The following is a 26,183-nucleotide window of genomic DNA, read 5'->3' as shown; positions in this document are numbered from 1 at the left end:
CTTGGGGAGCAGCTGATAAGGTGCAGGGGACAAAGCCGAGATTCTGATAGGCAGGCAGCTGGATAACAGGCACCCGCCTCCTTTCCCCTTTATCAGCCATGTCTGTTCTCTCAGGGCTCAGCTCCAGCCGCAAACATGCCCAGCTCCCCTACCCCCCTCCTATTTGCTCTCCAGTTGTTTGATATTGTGAAATGCCTTCCCAGGAGAATCCCTTTGCCAAAGGGAGATTGCTCAGGCCTGGGGCTGGGCCTTAGCTGTCTGACAGGCGCATGGCCGCGCGCTATCGCCTTGCATCTGCCCCGAACACCGATCCATTCTTGTTAAGCTTCGCCAGAGTGTTGTGAGCTGATAACTCAGCCCCGCTTGCAAAACAGCTTTCCCCTTGTTTATTACATAATGAGCCATTGATTGTGGGTAATGTTGCATGCCCCACACGGCACAGGCGACCTGGAGCTGGCTGCAGTCATGCTGGGTTTGCAAAGTCTCGGGAGCCGCTGGAAGGTCTTGGTAAGACAACTTCACCTCTGAGTATTGGCAGCGTGGCTGTCACTGGGCTCCCTAGGGCAGTGGGTCCTGACACACCTTCCCATGCCAGTCACCTGCCAGGGGCCATGCGCCAGTCAGGGTCGAGCACCCAGATCCCCATGGCATCCCTCGAATGGGCATGTCACATGGGCAGCTGGATGCAATGGCCACAGATTGGGGCTGTTGGGGACGGCCTGGAGCCAGGCCTTCCTTCCACTATCCCAGGTCCATTGGGGTCTGCGAGGTGCCAGATCCCACAGCAAGGGACCCCCTGCCTGTCCAGAACCCAGCACCTGCATCTGCATCTGCACCCAGCTACCATTGCTGGCTGCAGCTTCCCGTGGTGGTGGTGGGGGGGCCCTCACCATGGCCTCTTTCAGCTTCACTATTCACAGCCAGCCCTGAAGTCAGCCCATAACGTTTAATTACTGCATTAGCAGGATTCCAGCTCCCACCAAGCTGGTGCTGGCTTGACGTGGGCTGCCCCTGCTTGCATGCATTTGTAATCTCCCAGTAATGACCTTCAGGGTGGCCCACATGGGGCACAATGTGCTTTAACCCTACACCCTCCAGGGCGAAGGAGGGGTTAGCCCTACTGTACAGCTAACTGGGAAACTGAGGCACACAGTGGGGCCAGGCTCACACAGAGCATCAGAGTCACAATAAGGCCTAGAACTCAGGAGTCCTGACTCCCAGGTGTCTCCCTCCCCCGAACCACTGACAAAGCCCTGATGTCCTGATGGTGATACCGGCTCATGGGAAGCCTTCAGAGACCCCTCCCCCACTGTGCCTAGGCGCCGGAGCTGCTTCCGAGCCCAGCAAGAATCAAAGCAGCGGGCAATGGGAGTTGTGAGACGACCCGTCATGCCAGCCTTTGCCCAGCTCCCTGGGCCTCTGCCCCGGGAACGGAGACAGACACTCCAAGCCAGGATGGGCCCCTTCTCGCCCAACTGCACCTGGGACACCCCACGCCTGGGACCAGGTGCAGACAGGTCCCCCTCCGCCCCCCCACCAGCATGGCCAGCGCTGGCACAAAACGGGGGAGTTGAAGCCAGGCCAAGCCCGGCAGGTTCCCAGCAGCCCCTCCCCCGATTGCGCTGGGGTGACCTTCCCCCATGGCCAGCAGTAGCCTGTTGAGAACAGGATTATGGCTGTGATTTCACTTCAAGGACAGCACGCCATGCACGCTTGCTGGGGGTGGGGGGGAGCTGGGGACCCATGGGCCTCATCATTTGCTTTGTGTGTGGGGGGGGTAGGATTCAGGGGAGGGGGTAGGGGGACAAAGCCCTGAGTGAACTAGGGACGGCCATATGGGGACAGGAGTGGGGGCTCAGGGCCTCATGGTGAGGCCTATGTCCCATAGCAAGCAGATCTAGCGGGTTAATGGTATTGGCAGCCCCTGGCTTTCCAATAGAGGAGAGGTTTCGGGGTGGTCAGTGGCCAGGAGTCTGGGTGCGGGGGTGGTGGTGCCCCTCCCTGGTGCTGCCAGGGCGGAAACAGCATGACTGGGAAAAGCACATGAGCGGGACAGGGATGGAGGCAGGGTCGGGTTGGGTTGGGGTCAATTCCCTACTGGGGGGGCCCAGCCCAGCTAAGTGGGGGTGAGGGTGAGGTCAGTGCCAGGGCAGGGCTATGCCCGCTCAGGCATGACTCGTTCATCACATGACTCTCCCTTCACACGCTAGGCGCCGTGTGCAGGACAAAGGTGAGCGTGCAAGGTGTAAATAGTGCGAGACATAAACACGACGTGCGGCTCACACAGTGGGCGGTTCCCAAGGGGCCTGCGCCTTGCAGGCTATTTATAGCTTATCAGGTAGAGCAGAGAGCCCAGATGTGAGTTGGCCACTGCCAGCAGTGAGTAACTGAGTCTGGGGGACATGGGGGAGGTGCTGGGGCTGTCCCAGGACCTAATTAGGGAGCAAAGGCCAGGGCTGCTGCGTGATCCGTGCAGCCAGGCAAGTAGCTGAGATCCGGGGCTGGTACTACACAGGAGCCTGCACAGGGGGCGGGCCCAGGGAGGCATGGGGCCTGGGTCAGGGGCAGTCTCCCTGACGTGCCAGAGATTTAACTGGCAGGCTGGTGGCTTGGTGCCCGAGCTGCCCGGCAGGCCTTGCTGCCAGCTTGGTAGCAGCAAAGCCCTTGTGCAAAACATTCCTCATCTCGCACCCAGGGGTTACAGGGCAGCAGGGTCCCAGCCCAGGTGGGTCTGTAGCTCCTTCCCCCGCCTCAACCAGAGAGGAACCTGGAACCAGCTTCCCAAGGCCCCCCACCCCCAGCTCTTCCCTCAAGCTCTCTGGGTGAGGCAGCTTCCAGACAGAGGCTGCCCCTCCCCATGAGACCGAGGCTCGGGCATGTGTGCATGGTGACATGGGGGATCTGAGCTCCTCGGGGCCCCACCGGGCCACTCCCAGTGGGTGCAGCATTCAGGGAGGTGACTCCTGGGCATCCCAGGCAGCACCTGGGCTGGAAGGGCCTGTGCTGTCCATACCCAGCTCGTACCCATACAGGGGATGCCGTGCCACTGAATTCCTGGGGGCCACAGAGCCCAGCAGGGCCCTACGGCTGGAACCTGCTCTGGAGTCCCTGTGGGGGCCTGGGTCAGGCCAGGCTGGGGAAAGGAGCCAAGTTCCAGGAATGTTGCAAAAGGGATTTTGCAAGTGGAGCTGCTACTCCCTCCACGGCCTGTGACTCGGCTCCCCTCACTCCCCAGCACCAAGGCAATCCCCCCCCCCCCCAAACTGCAAATCGCAGGCTTTTCCCCCTGGAGGCCTCTCCACCGCAGGCCAGGGGGGATAGGGAAGGGGAGCCCCAAGCCAGCCAGGAGGAGAGTGGGATGGACGGAGGGACTGGAAGCAGAGAATGACAGAGGCTGAGGGGCCAGCCGCAGGGAGGAGAGCGCTTGCCTCTGCTTTGTGAAATGACCTCCCTGGTTACGTCAGCAGTTCCTAGCCTGGCCCGTGGATGGACAGAGGCCGCATGCCCAGCCTGGCTTTGGGGAACAGGCTGGCTTGGGGGGTGCTGGGGCCACACCTGCTCCTTTGACTCTGCTCCCGGACCCTCGACAGGCTCCCCCCACCACCAGGCACTGGGCAGCCCCCAGTATAACTGCGCTCCCAGTCACAGGGCTCCCCCAGTCATGGGGCAGGGAATGGCAGGGTTAACCCGCTTGGGGGGAGGTGGGTGCTTCTGGGCAGAGATGGCGTTAGACTCACTGGAGCAACAAGGGCAGCAGCACCCCCAGTCCCATAGCAGCGATGGTGTATGGCCACACTCAGGCCCCAGCAGCGCTCAGCACCTGCTCGCTGGAGGAGCCGGGGTGGAAAAGAAGTTTAGGGGGTTCCAGGCCTGGCCAGCACCGAGGTGCAGAGACCCCCTAATGGGGAATTGGGTAAAGGTGCAGACAACAAAGGCCTTGTGCTTTAGGGCTGGCAAACACGCCAGGCCTGACGCAGCACCGGCTGGCTGGGTGCAGGTTTTCACAGGCCACAAGGTCTGTGCCGGCTGCACTGCGGAGCCAGGCCAGGAGGCGCAGGGCCGTTGGGGTGGCCATGGAGCCAGGTGTGAGTAAACACCACCCTCCCCAGCTGAGCCAGAGGTAAACTCGTTCAGGGGTTGGAGCACCCGCCCGCAGGACCTGTCTGGCAGGTTTGCGTCTCCTCCCCACTTCACAGACAAGCCTGGGCCGGCCCCACTAGGGCAGCTGCCTGCACACCCAGCTGCAGTGTGTGGGGAGCTATGGGGTGGGAGGCTTCAGAGAGCACCTCCCACTGGGCAGCACAGGGCACCAGTGACGGCAGATGGGCATCCCTCTGCCCCAAGATACCAGCCAGGATTGAGCCGGCCAGAGCTGTCCCAGTGCCCCGACGCCCAGCCAGGCCCTGCCCTCCTGGCAGTCGCGGGTTGGAGGTAGTAATGGTTTTGTGGCCTCAACTAGTGAATTACCAGCTGCTGAAGCTGGGATCCTGGGGCCAGATTCCTCTTTCCCCGGCTGCTGCTCTCACCGAGTTTCTCTGCCCAAGGGGGCTGCTGAGAGCTCAGCCCCGGGCCAGGGTCCAGCATCCCACCAGGGTCCGTCAGCCCTTGGAGGAGGCTGCAGGGGGCCCAGCATCCTGCCAGGTCTGTGTCAGCCAGTGAGGTCATGTGAGATTCCTCCCACAAGTGGTACTAGGGAGCAGTGTCAGGCCACATTAGCCCCAGGACCCCCCTCACCCCAGCCATCACCTCTCCCAACAGGGGGTGCTGTAGGGGGCAGGGCACGAGCACTGGTGGCGCTCAGACACTGGGGTTGGATTGAGCTTCCCAACAGAGGTTTTTGCAAACTAGGGAATCTGTTTCCTGCCCCCGCCCCCCCCATTCCCCCAGAAGCCGCTGTCCCTCAAATTCCTGGCCCTGCACAGGGCAGGGTGTCAGAGCTGTGGGGCTGGCCAAAGCAGCTGTTTGGGAGCCCCTAGAGCTGCAGGTGGGAATGGGGGCCTGTACAGGGGGTCCAGGGCCCCTCCAGGCCTCATCTGCATTCAAGGGAGGATTTTAAACAGGTTGAATCAAGCCAGTGCCAAGCCCCACAAGGAACCATCTGGGGCAGCAGGGACCCAGGGGCATAGCGCCTGGCCCAATCCCCTTCCTGCCCAAGCCACTCTGAAGGGGAGGTGTGGTGACAGCTCCCCTGTCCTGCCCTGTGCCAGCCCTCTCCCCCCCCCCCACCACACACACACTAGCAGGGCAAAGAGGGAGTTGGGTTGCAAACTACAAACCCAGATCCACTCCCTGCCCCCCCATCCCCAAAGTAGGGAGCCCTGGGCAGGTTGAGCAACTTACTCATAGGTCCCCTGACAGCAGGGGGTGCTGTGCTAGCAGGAAAGTGGGGAAAACCTGGGGATGGGGGATGATGCTGCCCAGAGGGCAGGGAGGAGCAGGATCCTCCCACAGCTCAACAGACCCGCCCAGACAGGCAGTGTGGCCAGCACAGGGGTGGCTGGCTGGAGAGTTGGGGATTCCCCATGGGACTCAGCCAGGGGTGCCAGGTACAGTGGACATGCAGCTGCGAGTCAGCACCTGGGCACCTCTGCCACAGGCACCTCTGCCATGAGCACTGCCAGCACCCGGGCCCCAAGCACAGCGGGAGGAGCCACCTGGTGCATCCCCTCAACCCCAGCTGGGCCGAGCCCCTCTGGGATGGGGGAGCCACTTACCCAGCAGCCCCAGGTGCCAGCTCTTACACCAAGGGGACATCTCCCACCTCTGCCAGGCCTGGGGTCACTGGAGGGGGTTGGGGAGGGAGAGCAGTGGTCCTGTGCAGGGACATGCAATCACACACATGCTCATCTGCGTGACAACATATATGCTCATGCGCAGAGACAGATGAGTCCCATACAGACATACCCAAGTGGGGATGCTGAGAGCCGCTGATACGATGGGAACCGCTTCAAGCCAGGGGTGCAGTCCCCCAGTCCCAGCACCTACGTACTCAGGGCTAACCAGGGCTCCTGCCCACACTCTGCTCCGCCCGCTGTTTGCCATGGGACTCCGCTGCCCCCTTGCTGGCTTTGCACCTCTCCTCCCACCTGCTCAGGGGGGAGCAACACGCCACCCAGGTGGGGCCCTGCCTTGGCCCCAGCCCCCCGCACACGTGCATGGCACCCGGCCTGCCACCAGCCACAAGGGTAAGGAAGCCCTGCCCCTGGGGACTGAGTGCCAGAGGCCAGTCCCAACCAGGCTGCTGTTCCCTGGGACCAGCCAGCACCCCTGCCACGTCAGGATCTGGGGCAATGAGGATGAAGCAAAGGCCCAATGGAGGTGCCAGGGGTCACCTTCCCAGCCCCCACTCAATGCCTCCCCACCTCACTCCCCCCTTGCAGTGCTGGAGCCCCATTACCAGGAGGGCCAGCCCCACCTTCCCTGCTCCCCCAGCGCTACCTGAGGCTGGTGCTCCCCTGCTGGGCTCTGGGCTGGGAATCACCAGGTCCCTGGTGACAGGAGACCCTCGGTGCTTGTCTAGGTGTCCTGCCCCAAGCCCACTCTCACCATGAGCCAGTCCCGCCCCAGCCCACAGGAGTCCAGGGGAGCCCCCACTCCTGCCTCCTCCAGGCCTGGAGACCCCAGAGAGGAGCCAAGAGGGTCAGGGAGCTGGAGCTAGAGCAGACCCCCCCCCGCCCCCCAAGGAGCAGAGCAGGTACCGGGGCAGCTGAGTCACCTCCCGCTGCCAGCCAGCCCCAGGCACCTGGCACCGAGCGCAGGGGCATGAATGGCCCCTTTGTGCACCGACAAAGCAGGTGGGCAGCCCTTGGAGCTGCTGTTTGCACAGGGAGGGGCCTGCCCTGGACTGAACCCACTTCCCCTGGTGGGGGCCAGGGAACACAGCCAGCAAGAGCCCCCAGAGGGCCAGGGGCGGGCAATAGCACCTCCTGGACCCATTCAGATTTCAGGGCATCCAGATCCTGGGATGCCAGGGCCAGACCCAGCACTGAGCCCCATGCAAGCTGGGCGGGCCTGGCAGAGGCACTGGGATGACACGTGCACAGGGCTGTCACACACAAGTGCACCAGGGGAGCTGTAACGGTGGGAGGGCCCAGCCGGGAAGGGAGGGGCGGGCCTGCCTTGGTTCCAGGAAGTTGGCAGTGCTTGTCAAAGGCCTCTGCCAGCTGCACCTGAGGGCACCGGACCCTGTGGCCCCAATCCAAGCAGTCCAGGGGTGGTTTTTTTAATCCTTTTATTTTTTATAGACTAAGAGCAGAATATGAAAATCACCAGCCAAAGCACTTGAAAAAAGGGCGAGTTGCTTTTTTGTCCCCCAAAAAGTGTCTGTGCGTTTGCATAGGTTGGGTCTTCACAGAAGACGAGGAGAATCCAACACTTTCTGACTATGTACAGGTCGGTCCGGGGCCCGCGCTGCTGCCTAGGGGCCTGATAGACAGATCTATCTCGATAGCCACTCTCTGTACAGGATGTATAGATCTCTACATAGGTATGTACAGCCCCCAGGCCTGGGGAGCCCTGCCCCCCACAGCACGTGCACTCAGGCTGGCACTGTTCCTCCACTGCAGGCTACATGGACCCGGCCAAGCGTCTGGAGGGAGCCCGCATCCTGGGTATCCCGAACCACCACAGAGCCCCGGCCCAGCCATGTGGAGCCACCAGGCGATGGGATGGATACAGACGCCCCGTGCATTTGCCATGTGGGCAGGAGGCAGCCAGGACGCGGTGGGGGCTGTGACACAGAGGTTCGCCACGCAGGATGCCCCACTCCCAGAAGGGCTGAGTCGAGTCCCCACAGGAGACAGTGGCTGGAGTCCGGGGGCAGATCCCGTGCTCAGGTGAGTGAGAGGATAGGGCAAACTCCCTCCTTGTCCTCACGCAGCAGCTCCCAGGCCAGTCTACGTCCCTCCGGCACCCTGCTGCACCCCCCTACGGTGGGGGGGCTCAAGTGGGTCTCTGGCTGCAGCAGTGCAGAGAGCAGGGCCTTGCAGTTCCGTGTCAGGGCGGTGGGGGGCCCGGCTTCCCCCGTCTTGCCCCCTTCTGTCTTTTCCAAACAGCCGCTGACCAAGTCCCAGCGCCGGGGACGGGGGCAGCTGCTGTGCAGAGCCGTGCCCAGGCCCCCCCGGCCGGCTGACGCCAGGCTAGGAGGCCAAGAGCGACATTAGGAAAAACGCAGCGGCCACGGCCAGTGGCAAGTGTTCCCGCTTGGGGCTGGTGCCGCTGATGCTTTTCTCCAGCTTGGGGTTCTCGGGGTTAAAGTTATCTGTGGAGACAGCGAGAGTGAGTGAGCGGGGGTGGCAGGATGCAGAGCCAAGCTCCCAGCGTGGACGAGTTCCCACCGGGCCCGGGACCGTGCAAGGGAGTTCAGGGGCATTTGTGCTGCTCAGAGATGGTGGGTGTGTGTCGGGGGGGGACAGAGGGGGGCAGGCAGAGGATGGGAGGGTATCTTCTGGCTATTCCAACCCAAGCCTCTCCCAACAGGGGGCGCTGTGGGGTGCAAGATGGAGCATGGGGGGAGAGGGGGGAGTTCCCGGCTAGTCCAACCCCGGCCTCTCCCAGCAGAGGGCGCTGTGGGGGGTGGGGCGGGAGTGCTGGCTGTGGGGGGCACTGCCCCATGCTGTACTGGTGCCCTGCACTCACCCAAGTCCTCAATCTTCACCTCAGGCCCCATGGTGAACTGCGGGAGAGTAGGCACCGACTTCTCCCCAGAGTGCGAGGCTGCAGGCAGGAGAGAAGAGTCACAGCCCAGGGGACACCCCGAGAGCTTTCAGGGGCCAACCCCCAGCCCCCTGCACTAATGAGCCAGGGGAGCCGGTGCCCCTGGGGCCGCCCCCACTCCTGATACCCCCTCCCAAGAGCCCCTTCACCTGCCCCAGTCCCCCCGGGCATTTACACACGCACGTGCAAGGCTGTACTCACTGGAGGTGCAGCACACAAACACCTTCATCTTTAGACAGGCCCGGCGGTGATTGTGCGTTGGGGTTGCTGCAAGAGAATGAGAGAGCCCTGAGATCACACCTGCCCCCATGCCCCCCTCAGCCAGGACAGGGGGCTGCTGCCCCTAGGGGGAGCCCAGCATGGCTTTAGGGAGGCTGCTGGAGTGCCATGGGGCCACACCGCAGCTGCAGATTTGCCCCCCCTCCCCGCAGGACCTGTCCCCCGCCCCCTGGCGCCCTGAATAAAATGCAGAACCCATTGCTTTGCAGAGGCATCTCCGGTCTTACAGCTGCCCCGGGCTTAGTGCACAAGCCTGGCAGAGCTGAGCAAGGGGCATCTCTGCCCAGGGGATGGGGCTTCCCAGCCAACTCCCCTTTCCCGTGCAATGCCCCAGGCTGCTCCCTGCACTGCCTCCTGGGGTGGTGCTGCACCCGCTCCCCATCAGACCCCCCCTTGGCCCCACTGCCCCTCAGCACCCCCTGCTGGCCCCCCTTGGCTTTCCTGCCCCCTCGCACCCCCTGCTTGCCCCCCCGGCCCCTACATACAGATGTAGTAGTACTCGTGGCCGGCGTGGAACTCGTAGCCCAGTGAGAAGGCGCTGTACCGCTGGAACTTCTCCGAGAACTTGATGGGGCTGTGGGGCGCGTGGGGCCGGTTGCACTCCCAGCGCTTGAAGCCCTGGCTGGCATTGCAGGTACGGTAGCCCTCTGCGTTCACCATGTAGAGCACGTACTGCTCCATCCTGTGCACGGGCACCGAGTCGTTGTAGTGCGGGCAGTAGATATCCAAGTAGTCGTTGACGTTCACCTGCACCGTGTAGCCCTCTCGGTGCAGGCTAGGGGGAGAGAGAGTGTCAGGGGGCAGGCAGGACCCACCCAGGGCCCCCACCCTGCCATGCTACCCCCACCCCGCCCCACACCTGCAGGGAAGGGATTCACACCCACATTCCTGTGCCCAACTGCCAGCCTGTACAAACCACCCCCTCCCAGACAGACCTCAGACGCGGGGCAGGGACCCAGCTGGGAACTGCAGCTGCCCAGACCTCTGGCTTTGTACAAGGCCCCAGGGGTTTCTCCCAGGCCAGGGGCTTCGCCCTTTCCCCTGTCAGGGCCTGGGCACAGGGCAGAGTGGAGAAGGAGGGGCCTGCTGGGGGCCATTTTCCCAGCTGCCACTAGATTCCTCACATTCATGGAGTTGGGACCCCCCCCCCCCCCCGGAGGCTCAGACACCAGGCACTGACTCTCAATCAGCATCAAAACCACCATGATCCGTCTGAGCAGCGACTCAGAAGAGGGGCTGTGGGTCCGACCTGAGGGGCGCAGGCAGAGCTGTCAGGGGGAGCAGGGGCCTGGGGGGGTCAGAATCGAGGGACACTTCCCTGCCCCCCTGCATCAACTGAAGACCGAGGTCTCGGTAAGGCTCTCCCTGCACTAAAGCAGCTGCCAGGCAGCTCCCCCAGGCGAATACACACACAGCCCCCCCCCCCCGATCTACAGGGGCTGCCTCCGTGGTGCCCGCACTGCAGTAATGGGGTCCCAGTGCGAGGCTCTCCCAGAGCTGCACCACGGGTCACAGAGCGACGCTGGGCACCGGAGCCAGAACTGATCCCCTCCTCCAATACCATGAGCTCCCAGACCCCCCAGTCCTTAGCACAGACCCTCCCAGCGGCCACCTCCACCAGCCAGGGCTCTGGCTATTTTACACCCCACACCTCCCCCGACACAGCGAACGAGGGACCCAGCCTCTCCCAGAAGGAGGCGCTGGTGTGGGGAGGGGATGGGGGCTCCAGTCCAGTCTACACCTGGCCTCTGCCATCAACACTGCCACCCAAGGCCCGGTGTGGGCCGGATCCCCCCAAGCTCTCGCTGTGTGTGGGGCAGGGCCCAGAGCCAGCAACAGCCCCGTGCAGCCTGCCCCAGTCAGAGGCCATGCAGCGGGAGCGGGAAGAAGCTGGCAGTGGGCTGCCCCGGGCACCAGCAGTGACCCCGTTGCAAACGGGTGCGATGGGTGGGCATTTGCCACAGGGCAGAGCAATGGGCCACTCCTGCCAACCCTATGGCTGCACAGAGCTCCCCCACCCATGGGGCTCACAGCCCCACACCCCACAGGAGCAGCATCCCTCCCCTACAGCTCCTTCCTCAATAGCACCCCCCACTGAGCATCCACCCACCCCTCGCCCAGGTCCCCTCTATTTCTGGGACACAGGCTGCCACCTGCAGCTCCCCAGGTCACAGCAACCCCACCCTGCACTCACCGCACAGGGATGCCCCCCCCCCCGGGCGGCATGGCCGAGGAGGGAGTCCTGGCACCCCAGGGGTTGGGAGAGGCAGCGGTGCAGGCTGGGGGGCCAATGGCACCTTCAAACTATGAGCTGAAAGAGCGGGTGAGATGGGAGCCCCCCCCCCCCGCACATGCCGCTGGTCCATCCAGCTCCAGCTCACAGCATCCTCCAATGACCCCCAGCGGGCCCCACTGCCCCCAGCCCTGCACCTGCCCCCTCCATTTACCCCGGAGCGCAGTCTCTGGATGCCAGAGTAATTACACCCTCTGTTCCAGTCTCGCAGTACGCGGGGTGTCTGTTGGGCCGTACAGGCCTCGTGCTAACTGCTGTAGCCAGGAGACAGGCCTGGGGGGGGGGGGGGCCTTGCATTGCTGCCGAACAGAATCAAATGCAAAGCAGGGGGCATAACAAAGGGACGTTAGCCCAACGGGCACACCCTGGAGCTCTCCTGCCCCCTCCCCAGGGAGCTGGCGAGGAGTGGGGGGCAGACCCCGGCTGCCAGCCCCCGCTCTGGAGCGCAGTGCTGCACGGAGGAGGGGGTCCGCAGCCCTGCCACACACAGTGGCTCAAAGGATTTTTCACCCTGTTCCAGCTAATCCCGTTACTGCGTTAATCCCGTAAAGGGTGGCCCTGCGGGAGCCTCATTTACATCGATTACGGCAGCAATCCCCTCAGATCCACTCAGGAGAGACTCCGACGCTCCTAATCTGGCCCGACAGAAACCCCGGCCTGTGATAATCCTCCCAGCCGACACACGCTCCTGCGCTCCTCTGGGAATGGGCAACGCAAAGTGCCAGCTCCGCACACAGACCAGAGCCCCGGCTTCAGGCCCAGGCCACGATCCTGCCCGCTGCTCCCAGTGCTGGGCTGAGCAGGGGCCAGATAGGTGGAACCCCGGAGTCCCAGCAGAAGCCTGGGAGCTCAGCCCATGGGGCCTAGGGCTGGTCCATTTACACCATGGCCCGACCGCCCTGGGGCCCATCGGGGGATCCCGGAGCATTTGCTGCTGGGCTCCACCTGTCCCGGCCCCCACCCACTCAATCCCTTCCCCCTCTGTCCCAGCTGCACCCAAGGCCCAGACAGAGCCGGGCCGTGCAATGGAACTTCAAATCCACCCTCCTGGCAGCACAACTCTCTGACAGGCATTGACCCCCAACACCCAGCAATCTGCTCCTCCAGGCTGGCGCATGCCGGGGCACCACCCCCCCAGCTGAGAGTAGGGCCTGCCAGAAATGGGGCAAGAAGGTTAGAGAAGACTGAGTCTGCAAAGCTCTGCTCCAGGGCTTGGATCGCTGGCCAGGCTAGGAGATGCTGGCACAACCCCCACGCACTCCCCTTCGCATCCCGCCCTGGCCATGCCCCCTAGTACTGCCAGAATTGTGTCTTATCCCAGCCGGCCCCAGCCCCCTCCTAGCTTGCAGGGACTCTACCAGCCCAAGCCGGTGTCTAGTTCAGCACAGCTTCTGCGTTCTTCATCTCCCTGGCGCGGGATCCCTCCAGCCCCGGCTCGTATCACAGCACATCCCACTCTGTCTCCGTTGCCCCGCTAGCGAGGTGGCCGGAAAGGAACAGGAATATTCTAGGCAGTGCTGGGCACAAGCCAGGGTGTCTGGCCAGCCAGCGTCTGGCCGTGTGTCTGTGCTCTGCACATGCAAGCAGGGGGCCAGGCTAGCTTTTCCTGGGGGTGCTGCCAGGTGGGGTGTGGGAGGGGCAAGTCAAAGCCCTACCTTGGGTTCACCCACTGCGTCCCCTCTCCATTCCCTGCTCCTGCTGCTCCCTGGGCGTGCTGAGCAGAGTGGGACACCAGAGCTGTCAATCTGTCTATGCTCAGGTCCCTGCAAGCCTCCCCCTCCACCCTCCTGCTTCCCCCCGGGAGCCATAATGCATCCCCCGCGGGGCCATGCAGGGCCAGGGCTCCCCATTCCCCAACCTCCAGCTCCACTCTGCCCTGCTAGGGGTGCACAGCTTTGCTCAGCCTGGGTGGCCAAAGCATCAGACATCCAGCCCCTCCCGCAGCCCAGGCCTGCCATCTGGAGGCGCAGGCTGGCTGCAGGCAGGGCACCAAGCCCAGCAGCACCCAGGGCTTCCATGCTTATACCAGCCCCTGTGCCCCACGGGGGGGACGGGGAGAACCCTCCATACAGCTCAGCCAGCAACAAGGACATGGACACTGACCCTGGGAGCTCAAACAAGGAGGCCGAACCTCCATACCCCATGCCCAGCTGGCACAGGGGCAGTGGCTCCCAAACACCCCTCGTGTTCTTTCCTCTGCCCTCCCCCAGCAGACCTCTGGCAGAACTGCCCTGACCCCCCTCGATCCCCAGGCCGAATGGAGCCAAGCTGCCCTGTTTCTCCCAGTAACCCACCCTGCTGCCCTCTCTGGTGCTTGTTGGCCCTGTACCACAGTGCTAGGGTCTGGCGCTCTGCAATGGATGTCAGGCAGGGCAGGGCCTCACCTCATACCACCAGCTCCCCCCCTCCCAAGAACACCCAGGCCAAACCCGCCTGGACCCCAGAAGGCAAGTCCCACCACAGAACGATGCATTAAGATTGGAAAAGGTGCAGAGAAGGGCCACAAAAACCATCAGGGGGATGGAACGGGTTAGGGTTAGGGCAGAGATTAAATCTGGGACTGTTCAGGTTGGAAAAGAGCTGACTCCGGGGGATATGACAGAGGGCTGTAAATCACAAACAGTGTGGGGAAAGCCAAGAGGGAAGTGTTATTTACCCCTTCACAGAACACAAGAACCAGGGGCCGCCCAATGAAATTAACAGGCAGCAGGTTTAAAACACAAGGAAGTACTTCACGCAACACACCTGTGGAACTCATTGCCAGGGGATGTTGTTCAGGCCAAAAGTACAAGTGGGTTTGGAAAAGACTGGATAAGTTCATGGAGGACAGGTCCATCAATGGTCGTTAGCCAGGATGGTCAGGATTGCATCTCCATGCTCTGTGTCCCCCTCAACTTGACTGCCTGGGACTGGACGACAGGGGGTGGATCACTGGATAACGCCCTGTTCTGTTCATTCCCTGGGAACCATCTGGCACCGTCCGGTGTCACAGACAGAAGCCTGGGTTAGCTGGACCCAGGATGGCCGTTCTTACCTCCCTGAGCCCGTGAAGGGAGTGAGGAAGAGAGTCTCTCTGAGCAGCAATGCCAAGTGCCAAACGGATGGCTCTGTGCCCTGTACTCCCTGCCCGTCTCTGCCTCCCCAAGCACAGCGTACTAGATTCTATGGAGCGGCCTAGCCAGGAGCTGGGACATGAGACCCCAAGACAGGCACCAGGCTGGATCCCCTCCCTGACCTTGGATCTCATGTGGGCCCCAAGCCACTACTGATGCAAGGGGGCAGATGGTGAACATTCCTCCAGTACAGGAGGTGTTAGGAGAACCCAGGAGTCCTGTGTGCTCAGCAGCAAGCCATGGCCTGTGGAAGACAGATTCATGCCGACATCGCTGGATGGGTGCCCTGCCCCAGACACACCAGAGCTCCGGGGAGACAGTTACCCAGTTTTCCCCGCTCCAACTTCCCAAGCAACCGCCCCCCAATCATCGATCATCCGTCTCTCCTATCACCCATGGCAGTGCCTGGTTACCCTGGGTGCTCCCCTCTGGGGCTCAGGCAGATTCCCCCACCCCCACGGATGAGGGCACAGAGGCAGGCAGTGGTTATCAGGGAGGGGGCCTGCAGGCATTGGTGGGACCGGTGGGGCTTCGGCTCACCCTGTGCAACCCCATCTGGCCCAGTGGCAGGATAGTCCCTAGTGAAGCAACAGGGACCAGGGGGTGGCTGGGCAGCAGGAGCAGGACCTGGCCCTGCAAATGCCACACAGTGCAGAGACCCCACAGCCCCACCTGCGCGCTGCCCCTACAGCTCTGCCAGTCCCCACTGAACGAGGGCCCGAAGCCAGGCCTGGCGCTGATGGGTAATTCCTCCCCCAGCGCCAGCAAGGTGACGCTCTAGCGTGGAGCCAGAGACCTTTCATGTGCTGCCTTTGATGTAGCGTGAAACGAGAAAAAGGCTCGTTATTAAAGAAACAGCCCCAAGCCCTGAGAGAAACGTGTAATTAACTCTGCGTGGTACCCGGGGCGGCAGGCAGGAGAGCGTCAGTCCAACTGACCAGCTGGGGGTCCAGCTGGATCAGCCCCTTGGGCTGCCACCACCCAGCTCACGGAGCCCCACTCCCCCACCACCTCCCCTGCAGGTTTCACTGCACATCTTGGCTGGTGGCCCCCAGATCCCAGGGTCCCTGCCCGGGCCCAGCCACAGAACAAGCCCCCAGGGCCCCACAGCCCAGGACAGAGCCACCAAGGGCAGGAACAACAGCCTCCATCTGCTCCAGGCCCTGCTTGGGCTGCCCCGGGGAGCATGGCAGCTCAGCCTGCCATGCTCTGCCCTAGAGCTGGGCCCAACCTCCAGGAGAGCAGCCCTCCCCCAGGGGCCCATTAGAGCCAGCTCCTGATAAACAGCCCTGTTAAGGAGCCCCTCCGCCAGCCCTGCAGGGAGGCCACGGTCCCTGGAGGGGGAGGGGGCGGGGGCATTTCCCAGGTGCCATCTGCCTCCAGCTAAGGCTGCTGGAGCGACAGGCTGGTGTTCCACTGGTGCACTGGGGGCGAGGCCAGGCGGCTTCCAAGGGCCCTGGCACCCTGTGGGCAAGCCCCTCGCAGGGCTGGGGAGAATCCGCAGGCATTCAATGGGGCAGCAAGGGTGAGAGCTCCTGTACATGATGGAGGCACCAGGAGCTCCCCTTGCCCCCCACAGCGCCCCCTGCTGGGAGTGGCTGGGGCAGCCGGGATCTCCCCTTGCAGCCAGCACTTCCCCCCCCACCCTGCGCCCCCTGCTGGGAGTGACCAGGGCAGCCGAGTTCTCCCCCTGCAGCCAGCACTCACCTCTCCCCCCCGCCCCCCACAGCGCCCCCTGCTGGGAGTGGCTGGGGCAGCCGGGATCTCCCCCTGCAGCCAGCACTTCCCCCCCACCCTGCGCCCCCTGCTGGGAGTGACCAGGGCAGCCGAGTTCTCCCCCTGCAGCCAGCACTCACCTCTCCCCCCCGCCCCCCACAGCGCCCCCTGCTGGGAGTGGCTGGGGCAGCCGGGATCTCCCCCTGCAGCCAGCACTTCCCCCCCACCCTGCGCCCCCTGCTGGGAGTGACCAGGGCAGCCGAGTTCTCCCCCTGCAGCCAGCACTCACCTCTCCCCCCCCGCCCCCCACAGCGCCCCCTGCTGGGAGTGGCTGGGGCAGCCGGGATCTACCCTTGCAGCCAGCACTCACCCCTCCCCCTCCCCACAGCGCCCCCTGCTGGGAGTGGCTGGGGCAGCCAGCACTCACTCCTCTGCCCCGCCCCCCACAGCACCCCCTGCTGGGAGTGGCTGGGGCAGCCAGGATCTCCCCCTGCAGCCAGCACTTCCCCCTGCTCCCCACAGCGCCCCCTGCTGGGAGTGGCTGGGGCAGCCGGGATCTCCCCCTGCAGCCAGCACTCACCCCTCCCCCTCCCCACAGCGCTCCCTGCTGGGAGTGGCTGGGGCAGCCGGGATCTCCCCCTGCAGCCAGCACTTCCCCCACCCGCCCCCCACAGCGCCTCCTGCTGGGAGTGGCTGGGGCAACCGGGATCTCCCCCCACAGCTAGCACCCCCCCCTACTCCCCACAGCGCCCCCTGCTGGGAGTGGTTGGGGCAGCCGGGATCTCCCCCTGCAGCCAGCACCCCCCCTACTCCCCACAGCGCCCCCTGCTGGGAGTGGCTGGGGCAGCCGGGATCTCCCCCTGCAGCCAGCACCCCTCCTCACTCCCCACAGCGCCCCCTGCTGGGAGTGGTTGGGGCTGCACTAGCCAGGATCTCCCCCAGCAGCCAGGGGTCCTGCCCCATGCTCTAGTCAGTCTTTTGGCCGAATGGGTCACACAAAGCTCCCCGCCAGCACCCGGCCCGGGCAAGCTCATCAGCCGACCAGCAGCCCAAATTCGGCGATGCCGCCTGGGCATGTTGCACAGAAGCTGAGAAGAAGCTGCTGCTGCCCCAGCCACCGTCTGCCCGCATTAACCCAGCAGGGCTCCACACCCAGCAGCCGACTCCACAGCCCTATGTCCCTGGAATCACAGGTCCCACCGGGGACTCTCCCCGCTCCCTCCCGCACGGGTCCATCGCCCTGAGCCCCAGCAGGTGAGTGGGCAGGAATCCGGAATGACTAGGCCACTTCCCACCATGGTTCACGGCTCCCTACTTGCCCTCCCGGCTTTATACCCACAGCACGACCGGAGAGCGCCTGGGACAGGCAGACAGACACACTCAGCAAGAGCCTGGCCCAGCCCTGGCAGCTGAGGGCACACGGGCCCAGGGTGCCCCAATCCGAGAAGGCACCATCCACAGGCTCCGCTTTCAGCCCCATCCTGCTCCAGCTCCTGGCGGGAAAGGGGTGCCCCGGCCCCTTCCTACACTGGATCCCCCACCCTGCGGGCACGGAGCCCCAGGCGCTGCACAAACCGTGGCTGCCGTTCCAGGACCTGCCCCCCAGGCCATGATTGACCTTGGCCGACAGTCTCCATGATGCCCCGGCTGCAAGCAGCGCGTGGGCTCTGCCAGCTCCAGATCGTGGCTCCCGAAGGGTTAAGCGCAGGAGCGGAATGGGCTGCATCACTTCTGCACGGCTGCATTTCTGGAACAGAGCTTTGCAAGGCAGCAGCACCTTCCGTCATCCTGGACAGATGGACTCCCCCAGTGGACCCTCCTGAGCACTACCTGGGCCCAGCACTGGCAGGACACTGGCTACCTGGCAAGCCCAGCCTGGCGGCTGCTCTGCTCCCATCTCTGCAATAAATGCAGGCTGATGACTACACGCTGGCGAACGCATGGTGCAGTGCAGCGCTCCCAGCAGCTGGGCCACTCCGCTGGGCCAGCACCATGCACTGGGGGCGGCTACTCTCTGAAGCCAAGCAGCAGTGGCACAGCCAGGAGGGGGCCTGGGCGGCACAGAGAGCCAGGAGACCCCAGGGACCCCCCTACCGCAGGGCCCAGCTCAGGCCCCTCAGAGACACTGAGCGACCCCTCCCCAGCCAAACCGCCCCTTTGTCTGGCTCCGGATGCTGGGCCCTTTCGGTGCAGCCAGGGCTCATCGATTGGCTGGGGAACAAAAAAGTGCCACTGATTTATGTGCCCCTTTCAGCCATGTCCTGCAGCAGCCAGAGGCAAAGCCGCATCGACTGGCGGGGCCAGGTAAAGCCAGCAGCACAGATCCGCTGCCAGACAGACACCCACCACCAGGGAGTACAGCCCAGAGAGTCTCCAGCAGCCGCCCCCCTTGCTGAGGGCGCAGCCCCCCCAGACACCCTCCAGCCACACACCCAGGGGCAGACAGAGCCCACGTGCGCGCACGGTGCTCCAGACACGCTGTGCATGCAACACGCATTGTCACCGCAGAGCCGTGCACACGGACACATTCCTGGCCCATCTGCAAGTCACACACAGTATGCAGCACCAACATGCACCGTGAACAGCCACGCCAGGGGCCTCTCCCCCCACATCCCAGGCTTCCCCGACACTTGGCCGAGGTGCTGGGTGTGAAGAGAGCGGCACCACCCACCCACAGTGCCTGGGCTCGGCTCCCCCAGCTCCCTGCGCCTCCACCCCCGCGGCCCCACAATCCTTTTAATCTCTGGTAAAGCCCAAACCTTCCTGGCTTCGCTAACAAGATCAATGAGCTTTTTAACTGGGTTTTAATTAAACGATCAATCCACAAGCAGCGACTCAATTACTGGCCAGGACAGGAGCAAGTGGATTCACCCCGGCACCGCACACCCCCTTGCAACCCACCCCTTGCCCCTGGCACCCTGGCACCACTCGCCCACTGGCAACCCGCCCCTTGTCCATGGCATCTGGCACCGCATGCCCCCTCGTAACCTGCCCCTTGTCCATGGCACCCTAGCATCGCATGCCCCCTCGTAACCTGCTCATGGCACCATGTGCCCCCTTTGCAACCCACCCCGTGCCTACAGCACCCTGGCACTGCAGGCCCCCTAGCAACCTGCCCCATGCCCATGGGCTCCTGCACCATGTGCCCCCTTTGCAATCTGTCTCCATGGCACCCTGGCATCATGTGCCCCATGCTTATGGCACCCTAGCACTGTGCACCCTCTCACAGCCTGCCCCATGCCCACTGCACCCTGCCACTGTTCACACGAGGCAAGGACGTCCCTCCCAGGTGACACACCAGTCCCCTCCCCACCAGCTGCACGGGCCCCTACCCACCAGCCCCTAGCATAGGCTGCCCTCAACCCCAGAGGTCATCAGCCTGCAGCTTGGCCTGGTCTCGGACCCCACCCCCTGCCATGCAGCAGCACCCTCGTCCCCCCACCAAGCCCTGCAAACACGCCGTGACTCACTGGGCACTTTCGGTGAACACCCTTAACCCCATGGACACCAGCTCCTCCCACAGCCTGGCACCCAGCACATCCCACTCCCACCTGCCAGGCCCCTGGATCCAGCCACAGATGGGAGCACTCAGGCTGCTATAGGAAGGGCTCTGTGCCCCACAGGGATGTCAGCACAAGGTGGCTCAGAGCTGCCCAGCTGGCCAAGCACCGTTCAATCCCCTCCGAGCTGTGGGAGCCCAGGGAGGGAAGGCGCCTGGCTCCATGTTGGAGCTGCCCTGAGTCAAGGACCGAGCCACACCCACCGTGCGTGGGATCCCAGGGATGGGCTGCGCAGCCAGGCCAGGCAAGGTAATTACAGGCTGTAAAGTGGAAAACATCACCCTCCCCTGCCTGGGGCTGCACAGCAGCACCCCACAGCCCCCCCCTCATTGGAGCACCCCCCACAGCCAGCGCCGCACAGCTCCCCCCGCTGGAGTGCCCCTCATAGCCCTCCTCTGCCCGCTGGAGCGCACCCCACAGCCCCCCGCTCCCGCTGGAGTGTGCCCCATAGCCCTTCCCTGCCCTGCTGGAGCACGACCCACCGCCAGTGCCCCACAGCCCTTCCCTCCCCCGCTGGAGACGACCCACAGGACCCGCTGCTGGGAACATCCACCCCACAGTCAGGAGATTGCTCCCCAGCAGGCCCTCGCCTCACAGCTGCCCCCACAGCCAGCACCCCCACCCAACTCCCCACAATGCCCCCCACTGGGAAAGGCTAACCCTGGAGTAGCCAGGAGCTCCACCCACAGCCGTCCCCACCCCCATTCAGTGCTGCACAGGGCAATGATCTGTGGGGCTGGGGCTGGGCCTGGAGTACAGGACAGACTGATGCCCAGGAAGGAGCAGAGGGTCTCTCACTCCAGCCAGATGGTGTGGCAGCCCCCTGGCACCCCTAGTTCCCCCCTAGGACCCCAGGGGTCACTGCGATGCAGGGCACACAGCCAGCCACTGTGCCGGTAACCCTGGCTGCCTGCCTGTGCTGCGCCCCTCTACTGGGAAGGGATCCGCTTTTTGGCCTTTCCCTGGCTCCGGAGCCAGCCCTCCACTGCTGGGCAGTCTCCACGCTGTCTGCTGGGGGCTCGCACTGGAGCCTCTGCCTGCTTTGCAGCTTCCTTGGACCCCAGACCCCATGCCCCTCTCCAAGCTGGGGACAGAACCCAGGAGTCCTGGCTCCCGAGTCATCAGTCTGACCCATGAGCTCCACTTCCAATTAGAGGAGCCCCCTTGCCCCCCAGTGGGCACAGTGCTGCCAGGGGGCCAGCAGAGAGAGCAGCCCCCTCCGACCCCCAGCACAGGGAGAGGCTGCTGCTCTCAAGGGCTCTCTGGGTCTCCCTCATTCACTCCCGCTGCCTTCAGCACAGAACCAGCCAGAGACAAGCTGCCTTGAATGGCTGCTGGGGGGCTGCACACAAGGCCCAAGCCATCCCCTGCCCTTGGGGGCTCCACAACCAGCCCCCCACTCAGTTCAAGCCACCACACACTTGGACGCCCAGGGTCACTGGGCTCCTCCCATCCCCCTCCCTGTTCTGCACCCCAAGCCCTGCACCTGTCCTTGTCCCGCCCCCCCAGCACAGCGCAGCTGGATTCCCCCTCACCTAGCTCTCACGCTGGGCCTCAGGGTGGTGGGATCAACACCCGCCACACAGGGTGAGCTGCCAGCCTCCCCCTACGCACCCCGGCACACGGGGCGTCTGCCCAGAGCACCATGCAGACGTGGGGGGGAGGGGTCGCTGCAGGGTTGCGAATGGCCCAGATTGACAGACACGGGCAGGAGGGGCTGCTTTGCTGTCCAAGGGCTCCACGCAGCTGGTTGGGGGGGGGAAGTTCCAGGGACCCCGCCACACAGGGAGATGGGACCGTCCCTGGCTGCCCCAGGCCTCCCCCCGAGTGACTGTTCAGGGTGAGCTTGGTTACCCTCCCCCCAGACAGCTCCCCAGGGGGTGAAATGATGGAAATATTGGGGGGGGTGCAGATGGGCTGCCCAACGACACCCCGAGCCCTGCCTATGGGGCGGATGCAGCCACATCTGGCAGCTCAGATGAGAAGAAGGGAGACCAAAGCCTGGTTCTGGGGCTGGCCCAGCCCTGCTCTCAGGAGCCCTGGAGCAAAGGGGCCCCCAGTCCCGCACAGCACCCGCTCCAGGACACTGCCTTGGCCGCAGGCTGCCTGTGCCCCCACTGCAGGGCATGGGCGGGGCTGGCAGAGCCCCACAGCAACCCCCCAAGCAAGCATGGGGCAGGCAGGGGCTGCACCCAGGGGAGGGGCGTGTCCCAATGGCTGCTGGGGCAGGAGCCAGGGGATGTGAGACAGGGACTCAGCTGACCCAGATGCACCTGCGGGAAGCCGCTTGGCTCAGGACGTGCCATGTACTCCAAGCTAGGGCAGCTCCTCAGCCTGCTGGGGCAGTGCCCTCCTCCTCCTTCTCCTGGCAGCACAGCTTGTCTCCTTCCCAGAACCCCACAGGCCCGCCCCCAATGGCTACCTTTGCCCCATTGCCCTGCCTATGACAGCACCACACCCCGCTCCCACACACACCTGTACACAACAGACCCGCGGCGCCCTGTGGCCGGGAGGGGGAGGCCGAAAGATGGGCCCAATGGCCTGGGGCCCCCGACAAGAGAAAGGGACACGTTCAGGCCGGGGGGTGGGGGATGAGAGCAGCCTGAAGATCTGGGACGGGCTGTTACAACGCCAGGGAGGAGCAGGGCAGGCATCAGGCATGAAGGCTGGGAGGCCGGGGGACTCCCTCCGGCCCCCCCCCCCCCCCGACAAAGCCCTTCCAGGGATGCTCCAGGTTTCAGTAGCACTGCTCAGTGCTGGGGGCCGCAATCGATGACCACTTGGGCAAGAGACTATGTGCCAGAGCCCGCCTCCCCCCATCCGAACCCCTGGGAACCCACTCCCCCAGCTCAGCCCCCACCCACAGCGCTGGGGTTTCCACCCCCTGAGAGATTCCTCCCCTGGCCCAGCCCCCCAGTGGCTGGAATCCCCCCACTCCAGTATGTGTCTAGCATGGGCTGCCCCCCTCGGCGGGCTGGGGCTCGGCTCCTTTAGCCCCCGGCGCTCCCACTGCACTCTCCAGTTCATCCAGCTGCATCTGGTGCCAGTCTGCTCCCTGCACTGGGATTGAGCCCCCCATGGTCAGGCCACTCAAAGGGTTCAGCTGCATTTACCCCCCACCTGGCCCTGGCCACTGCCCCTGAGAGCATACACCTGCCTTGGCCAGAGACGGAGCCCCCAGGCAGCCGCACCCCTCTCCCCACGTACATCCCCCTCGGCAGAGCCGGGTCCAACCCAGCCACTGCATGATGCACAGCTCCTCCCCCACTGCTCCGCACCAGGGACCCCAGAAATGCTGCAAAAGGAGAAGCCCCCAGAAGCCAACTCCACCCCACATGAGGGGTTCAACCCCCAGCAGAGTCAACAGAGCAGGAACCCACATGATGGCTAGGGAGTGGGGGTGCAGCCCATATCCCCCCTCTCCTGCGAGGCTGCCCCTCCACATGACCGGCCCCAAAGCTTCCAGGCTCATTCTGCGTTGCAGTCACAGCCACTCCTGCCCAGCACTGCGCCAGCCCCACACAGGCCTCTGCCCGGGGAGGGTCGGGACAGACAATCCAAACCCACCTGCCCAGGCAGGGAGAGGACAGGCACCAGCTGGGGCAATGCAGGCAGAGAGTCGAACGCCCTCCGTCATTTCTCTCTAATCCTGATGCTTTGCCACACGGTTGTAACCGAGTCCGACCTGCGGCACTGCCTGGCCATAAATATCAGCGCTTCAGCGCGTCCAGGAACAGGACTGCTGCAGCCACCCCTGCCTGGGAGCCAGCTCCTGTCGTGTCTCTAGCTGGGCCCTGTGGGGTGCACGCGTTGAAAGAGGGGCTGACCGGCTCACTTTGGGGTTCCTCCCTCCCCTCTCCCCTGGGGCTCAGAGGGGCGGAAGGGCCAGCGTTGTCTCTCCTGGAAGGCATTTTATCACCGAGGTGGACAGCCCAGATTCCTGCGGCCCGGGCAGCTCACGAGTGGGGAGAACCCTGGGGGCATAGCCCCACCGAGGATGCACCAGGCTGAGCCTGTCACACCAGTGACAACAAGGGAAATTCCAGGAACACTGGACGGGCAGAGCTGGGAAATCTGGTGCTGGGTGCCCTGGGCCCTGGCAGGAACCCTGGGGCTGGGTCACCGAGGCCTGGCTAAGGCAGGGGCGAGCAGGAAGGTCCCTCTGAAAGGCGCCCGTGCTGGGGTTAGCCAGTCACTTCGCCATTGTGCTGCTCCTCGGCTCCGCACGTCTCACACACACGCACAATTTATGGGGCCTGCGCTTCCGCCTCACGACACAATCTGAATGGGAAGGGAAGGCGCTACCCGGGGAACGCTCCCTCCTCGGACAAAGAGACACGGAGAGCAGGGCAGTGCCAGACAGACGGGGGGCACCCACCCGAACCGGCACAGCAGAAAGATGGACCTGGAGCCCTCCCCCGTTCATTGTCGATTCCCCCTGCAAACGGAACCGGGGTGGAGCAGGCTGCGTTTCGCTAAGAGACAGTGTCCCATTCCTCCCCCCAGTGCAGGGAAAGGTGGCTGTGTTTGTGCACCTCCAGCCCTGGGGCAGACCCTCCCTTCCCCAGGCCTGCCTGGTGGGACACCCCCACATGCCCAGCCATCCTGTGCCCATTTCACACCTCCGGCAAAGCCCACGCTGTGCTGCCCATCCCTGCACCACTGCAGCCTGGACTAGCCACTGGTTCTACCATGGCAGTGCGGTGACCTGGGCTTTCCCGGCTGCAACCTGCCAGCTGCCCCCAGCCCCGAACGACAGAGAGTGAACAACGCGGGGGGGTTGCTTCACTCCCGGCCATCGATCGATCGGCTGGGCTCCCTGCAGCTCTACTCACAGCAGCTCCGAACACGCCAGCAATCGTCAGATCTTCACTTACAAATCTTATTGACTGGTCTGAAGCGCTGGCTATGTGACCCCTCCAGCCGCTTGCGCCCCGCCCCACAGAGCCGCAGGACAGGGCAGCTGGGCCCCAGGAGTCCAGAGCCTAAAGTCACCCGTGCAGGGCAGAGGGAGGCAGCAGCTGAGAGTGGGGGTGGCCCCCCAGCCTGCCCGGGCCCCATTCTATCAGCCTGTATCTGCGGACAGCTCACTCCCAGGGTCTCGCCCGTGTGGACTCGCCTATGCTGCCGGGGGACCATGCCAGCAGCCCCATGGGGGCCAGGACCCCTCCAGTGCCCTGCCCAGCCTGCAGGGCAAACAGCCGATGGGCACCCCAACCCCTTCCCCTGCCAGCCTCCCCTGCAGCCTGTGGGTGTCGCCCCCCGCGCCTGCCCCAGACAGTCGGGGAGCGAGACGCCGTCTGTCTGTGCACACCGGGGGGCAGACGGTCGGAGACACGGGCCCAGTGGCTCCCCTAGGCAGGCGTGGGCTGGCGCGTGGCTTTGACACACCCGGCTTGCACCCAGCCTCCCAGGGCATGTTCAGACAGAGCCATCCACCCTACGTAGGACTCAGTGACAGCCCAGCCCGGGGACCCCCCTGTCCTGGGCTCTCTCCCAGCGCACCCCCCCCCCCCCGCCCAGGGGAATGGCTGGGGACAGGTCCACCCAGCAGGGCCGGAGCCAGCGAGCCCAGCCCCAGCTCACCCATGGGAAGAGAGGCCGTTTGGTGACCGTTCCCCCGCGCGAGACCCAGACACCGCCCAGGCGACAGACCCTGTGGATGCTCGGGGCCCTCTGGCACCAGCTCCCCAGGCACCTTCCGCTTGCAATAAACACTCCGCCCCCGCCGCGGAGAACAGGCAGCGGCTAAACCCACGGGCGCCGCCGGGGCCCCTCCACCCGCCCGTGGGGGGCGCCCCAGACCAGCCCCGGCTCTCCACGGCCCTGCCCGGACAGTTCAGCCCCTGCAATGGGCAGAACGCCGCGGCCCGGGGGGGGACAGGCGCCATAGCCTTGGCGGGGGGCTTGTGCACCGCTCTCCCCGGCGCTGGACGCGCCATTCACCGTGCCCGGCGCTGCAGGGCCGCCCCCTGCCTCTCCGCGCAAAGCCCCAGGCCCCCGCCCTGACCCGGCCCCTGGCGCCCCCAGGACCCCGGGCTCCGGCCCCTTCACGGGGGGAGGGAGGGCAGGGCAGGGGCCAGCCAGGGACAGGGGGCGGCCCGGGACCCCCCGAGGCTCCCCCCGGCCCGCACGGAGGAGCCGCTTCCTCCAAGCCCGACGCGTCCCCACTACACACATCCTGCTGCCAGCTCCACCGGGGGGGGGGGTCCTGGAGCCCTCCCCGGCGTGCCCAACCGCCGCTCCCCAGATGCGTGCGCCCCCCTCCCCCAGCCCCCTAGTGCGTGGACCCCGGCCCCCAGCAACGTCCTCCTTCCTGCGCCCCCCGTGCGCCCCAGCCCGGGCCCCGGGACTCACTGCGCGTTGGAGCTGTTCCAGTGCACCGCGTGCCGGTTGCAGACGGTCCGCGCCGGCCCCTGGCTGAGGAGCAGCAGCAGGAGCAGAGGCAGGAGCGCGGCCAGCCGAGCAGCCATCCTGCCCCTGCTGCGGCGCTAAATCCCCGCGTCC

At 64.7% G+C, this 26,183-nt stretch overlaps 2 protein-coding genes across 4 annotated transcripts; one reads left to right on the top strand and one right to left on the bottom strand.

Moving 5' to 3' along the window:
* Positions 1-387: 387 nt before the first annotated feature.
* LOC127037925 (skin secretory protein xP2-like) lies at positions 388-18,043 on the top strand. Of its 3 annotated transcripts, none has more exons than XM_050930130.1 (3): positions 388-507; positions 7,566-7,835; positions 17,458-18,043. In XM_050930130.1, the coding sequence occupies exons 1-3, from the start codon at positions 425-427 to the stop codon at positions 17,753-17,755; spliced, it is 651 nt and encodes a 216-aa protein (XP_050786087.1). In that variant the 5' UTR covers positions 388-424; the 3' UTR covers positions 17,756-18,043. The 3 variants fall into 3 exon arrangements, with proteins under 3 accessions (XP_050786087.1, XP_050786089.1, XP_050786088.1); XM_050930132.1 differs by lacking the exon at positions 388-507 and adding an exon at positions 7,152-7,392; XM_050930131.1 differs by lacking the exon at positions 388-507 and adding an exon at positions 7,152-7,486.
* EFNA3 (ephrin A3) lies at positions 7,832-26,183 on the bottom strand. Its single transcript, XM_050930124.1, has 5 exons — positions 26,034-26,183; positions 9,480-9,769; positions 8,917-8,982; positions 8,638-8,715; positions 7,832-8,260 (listed from the first exon to the last, which is right to left on the bottom strand). The coding sequence occupies exons 1-5, from the start codon at positions 26,147-26,149 to the stop codon at positions 8,139-8,141; spliced, it is 672 nt and encodes a 223-aa protein (XP_050786081.1). The 5' UTR covers positions 26,150-26,183; the 3' UTR covers positions 7,832-8,138.

The sequence above is a fragment of the Gopherus flavomarginatus genome, chromosome 20, assembly GCF_025201925.1.
Source record: "Gopherus flavomarginatus isolate rGopFla2 chromosome 20, rGopFla2.mat.asm, whole genome shotgun sequence".
NCBI classification, from domain to species: domain Eukaryota; kingdom Metazoa; phylum Chordata; order Testudines; family Testudinidae; genus Gopherus; species Gopherus flavomarginatus.
This window is presented reverse-complemented; position numbering and strand designations above follow the sequence as displayed.

Coding starts and splice junctions, on each gene's coding strand:
- LOC127037925 (XM_050930130.1), top strand. CDS start 425: ATGCCCCACACGGCACAGGCGACCTGGAGCTGGCTGCAGTCATGCTGG. Junction 508..7,565: donor GGAGCCGCTGGAAGGTCTTG/GTAAGACAACTT, acceptor CCTCCACTGCAG/GCTACATGGACCCGGCCAAG. Junction 7,836..17,457: donor GGGGCAGATCCCGTGCTCAG/GTGAGTGAGAGG, acceptor TTATACCCACAG/CACGACCGGAGAGCGCCTGG.
- EFNA3 (XM_050930124.1), bottom strand. CDS start 26,149: ATGGCTGCTCGGCTGGCCGCGCTCCTGCCTCTGCTCCTGCTGCTGCTC. Junction 9,770..26,033: donor TGGAACAGCTCCAACGCGCA/GTGAGTCCCGGG, acceptor CTCTCCCCCTAG/CCTGCACCGAGAGGGCTACA. Junction 8,716..8,916: donor GTTTGTGTGCTGCACCTCCA/GTGAGTACAGCC, acceptor TCCTGCCTGCAG/CCTCGCACTCTGGGGAGAAG.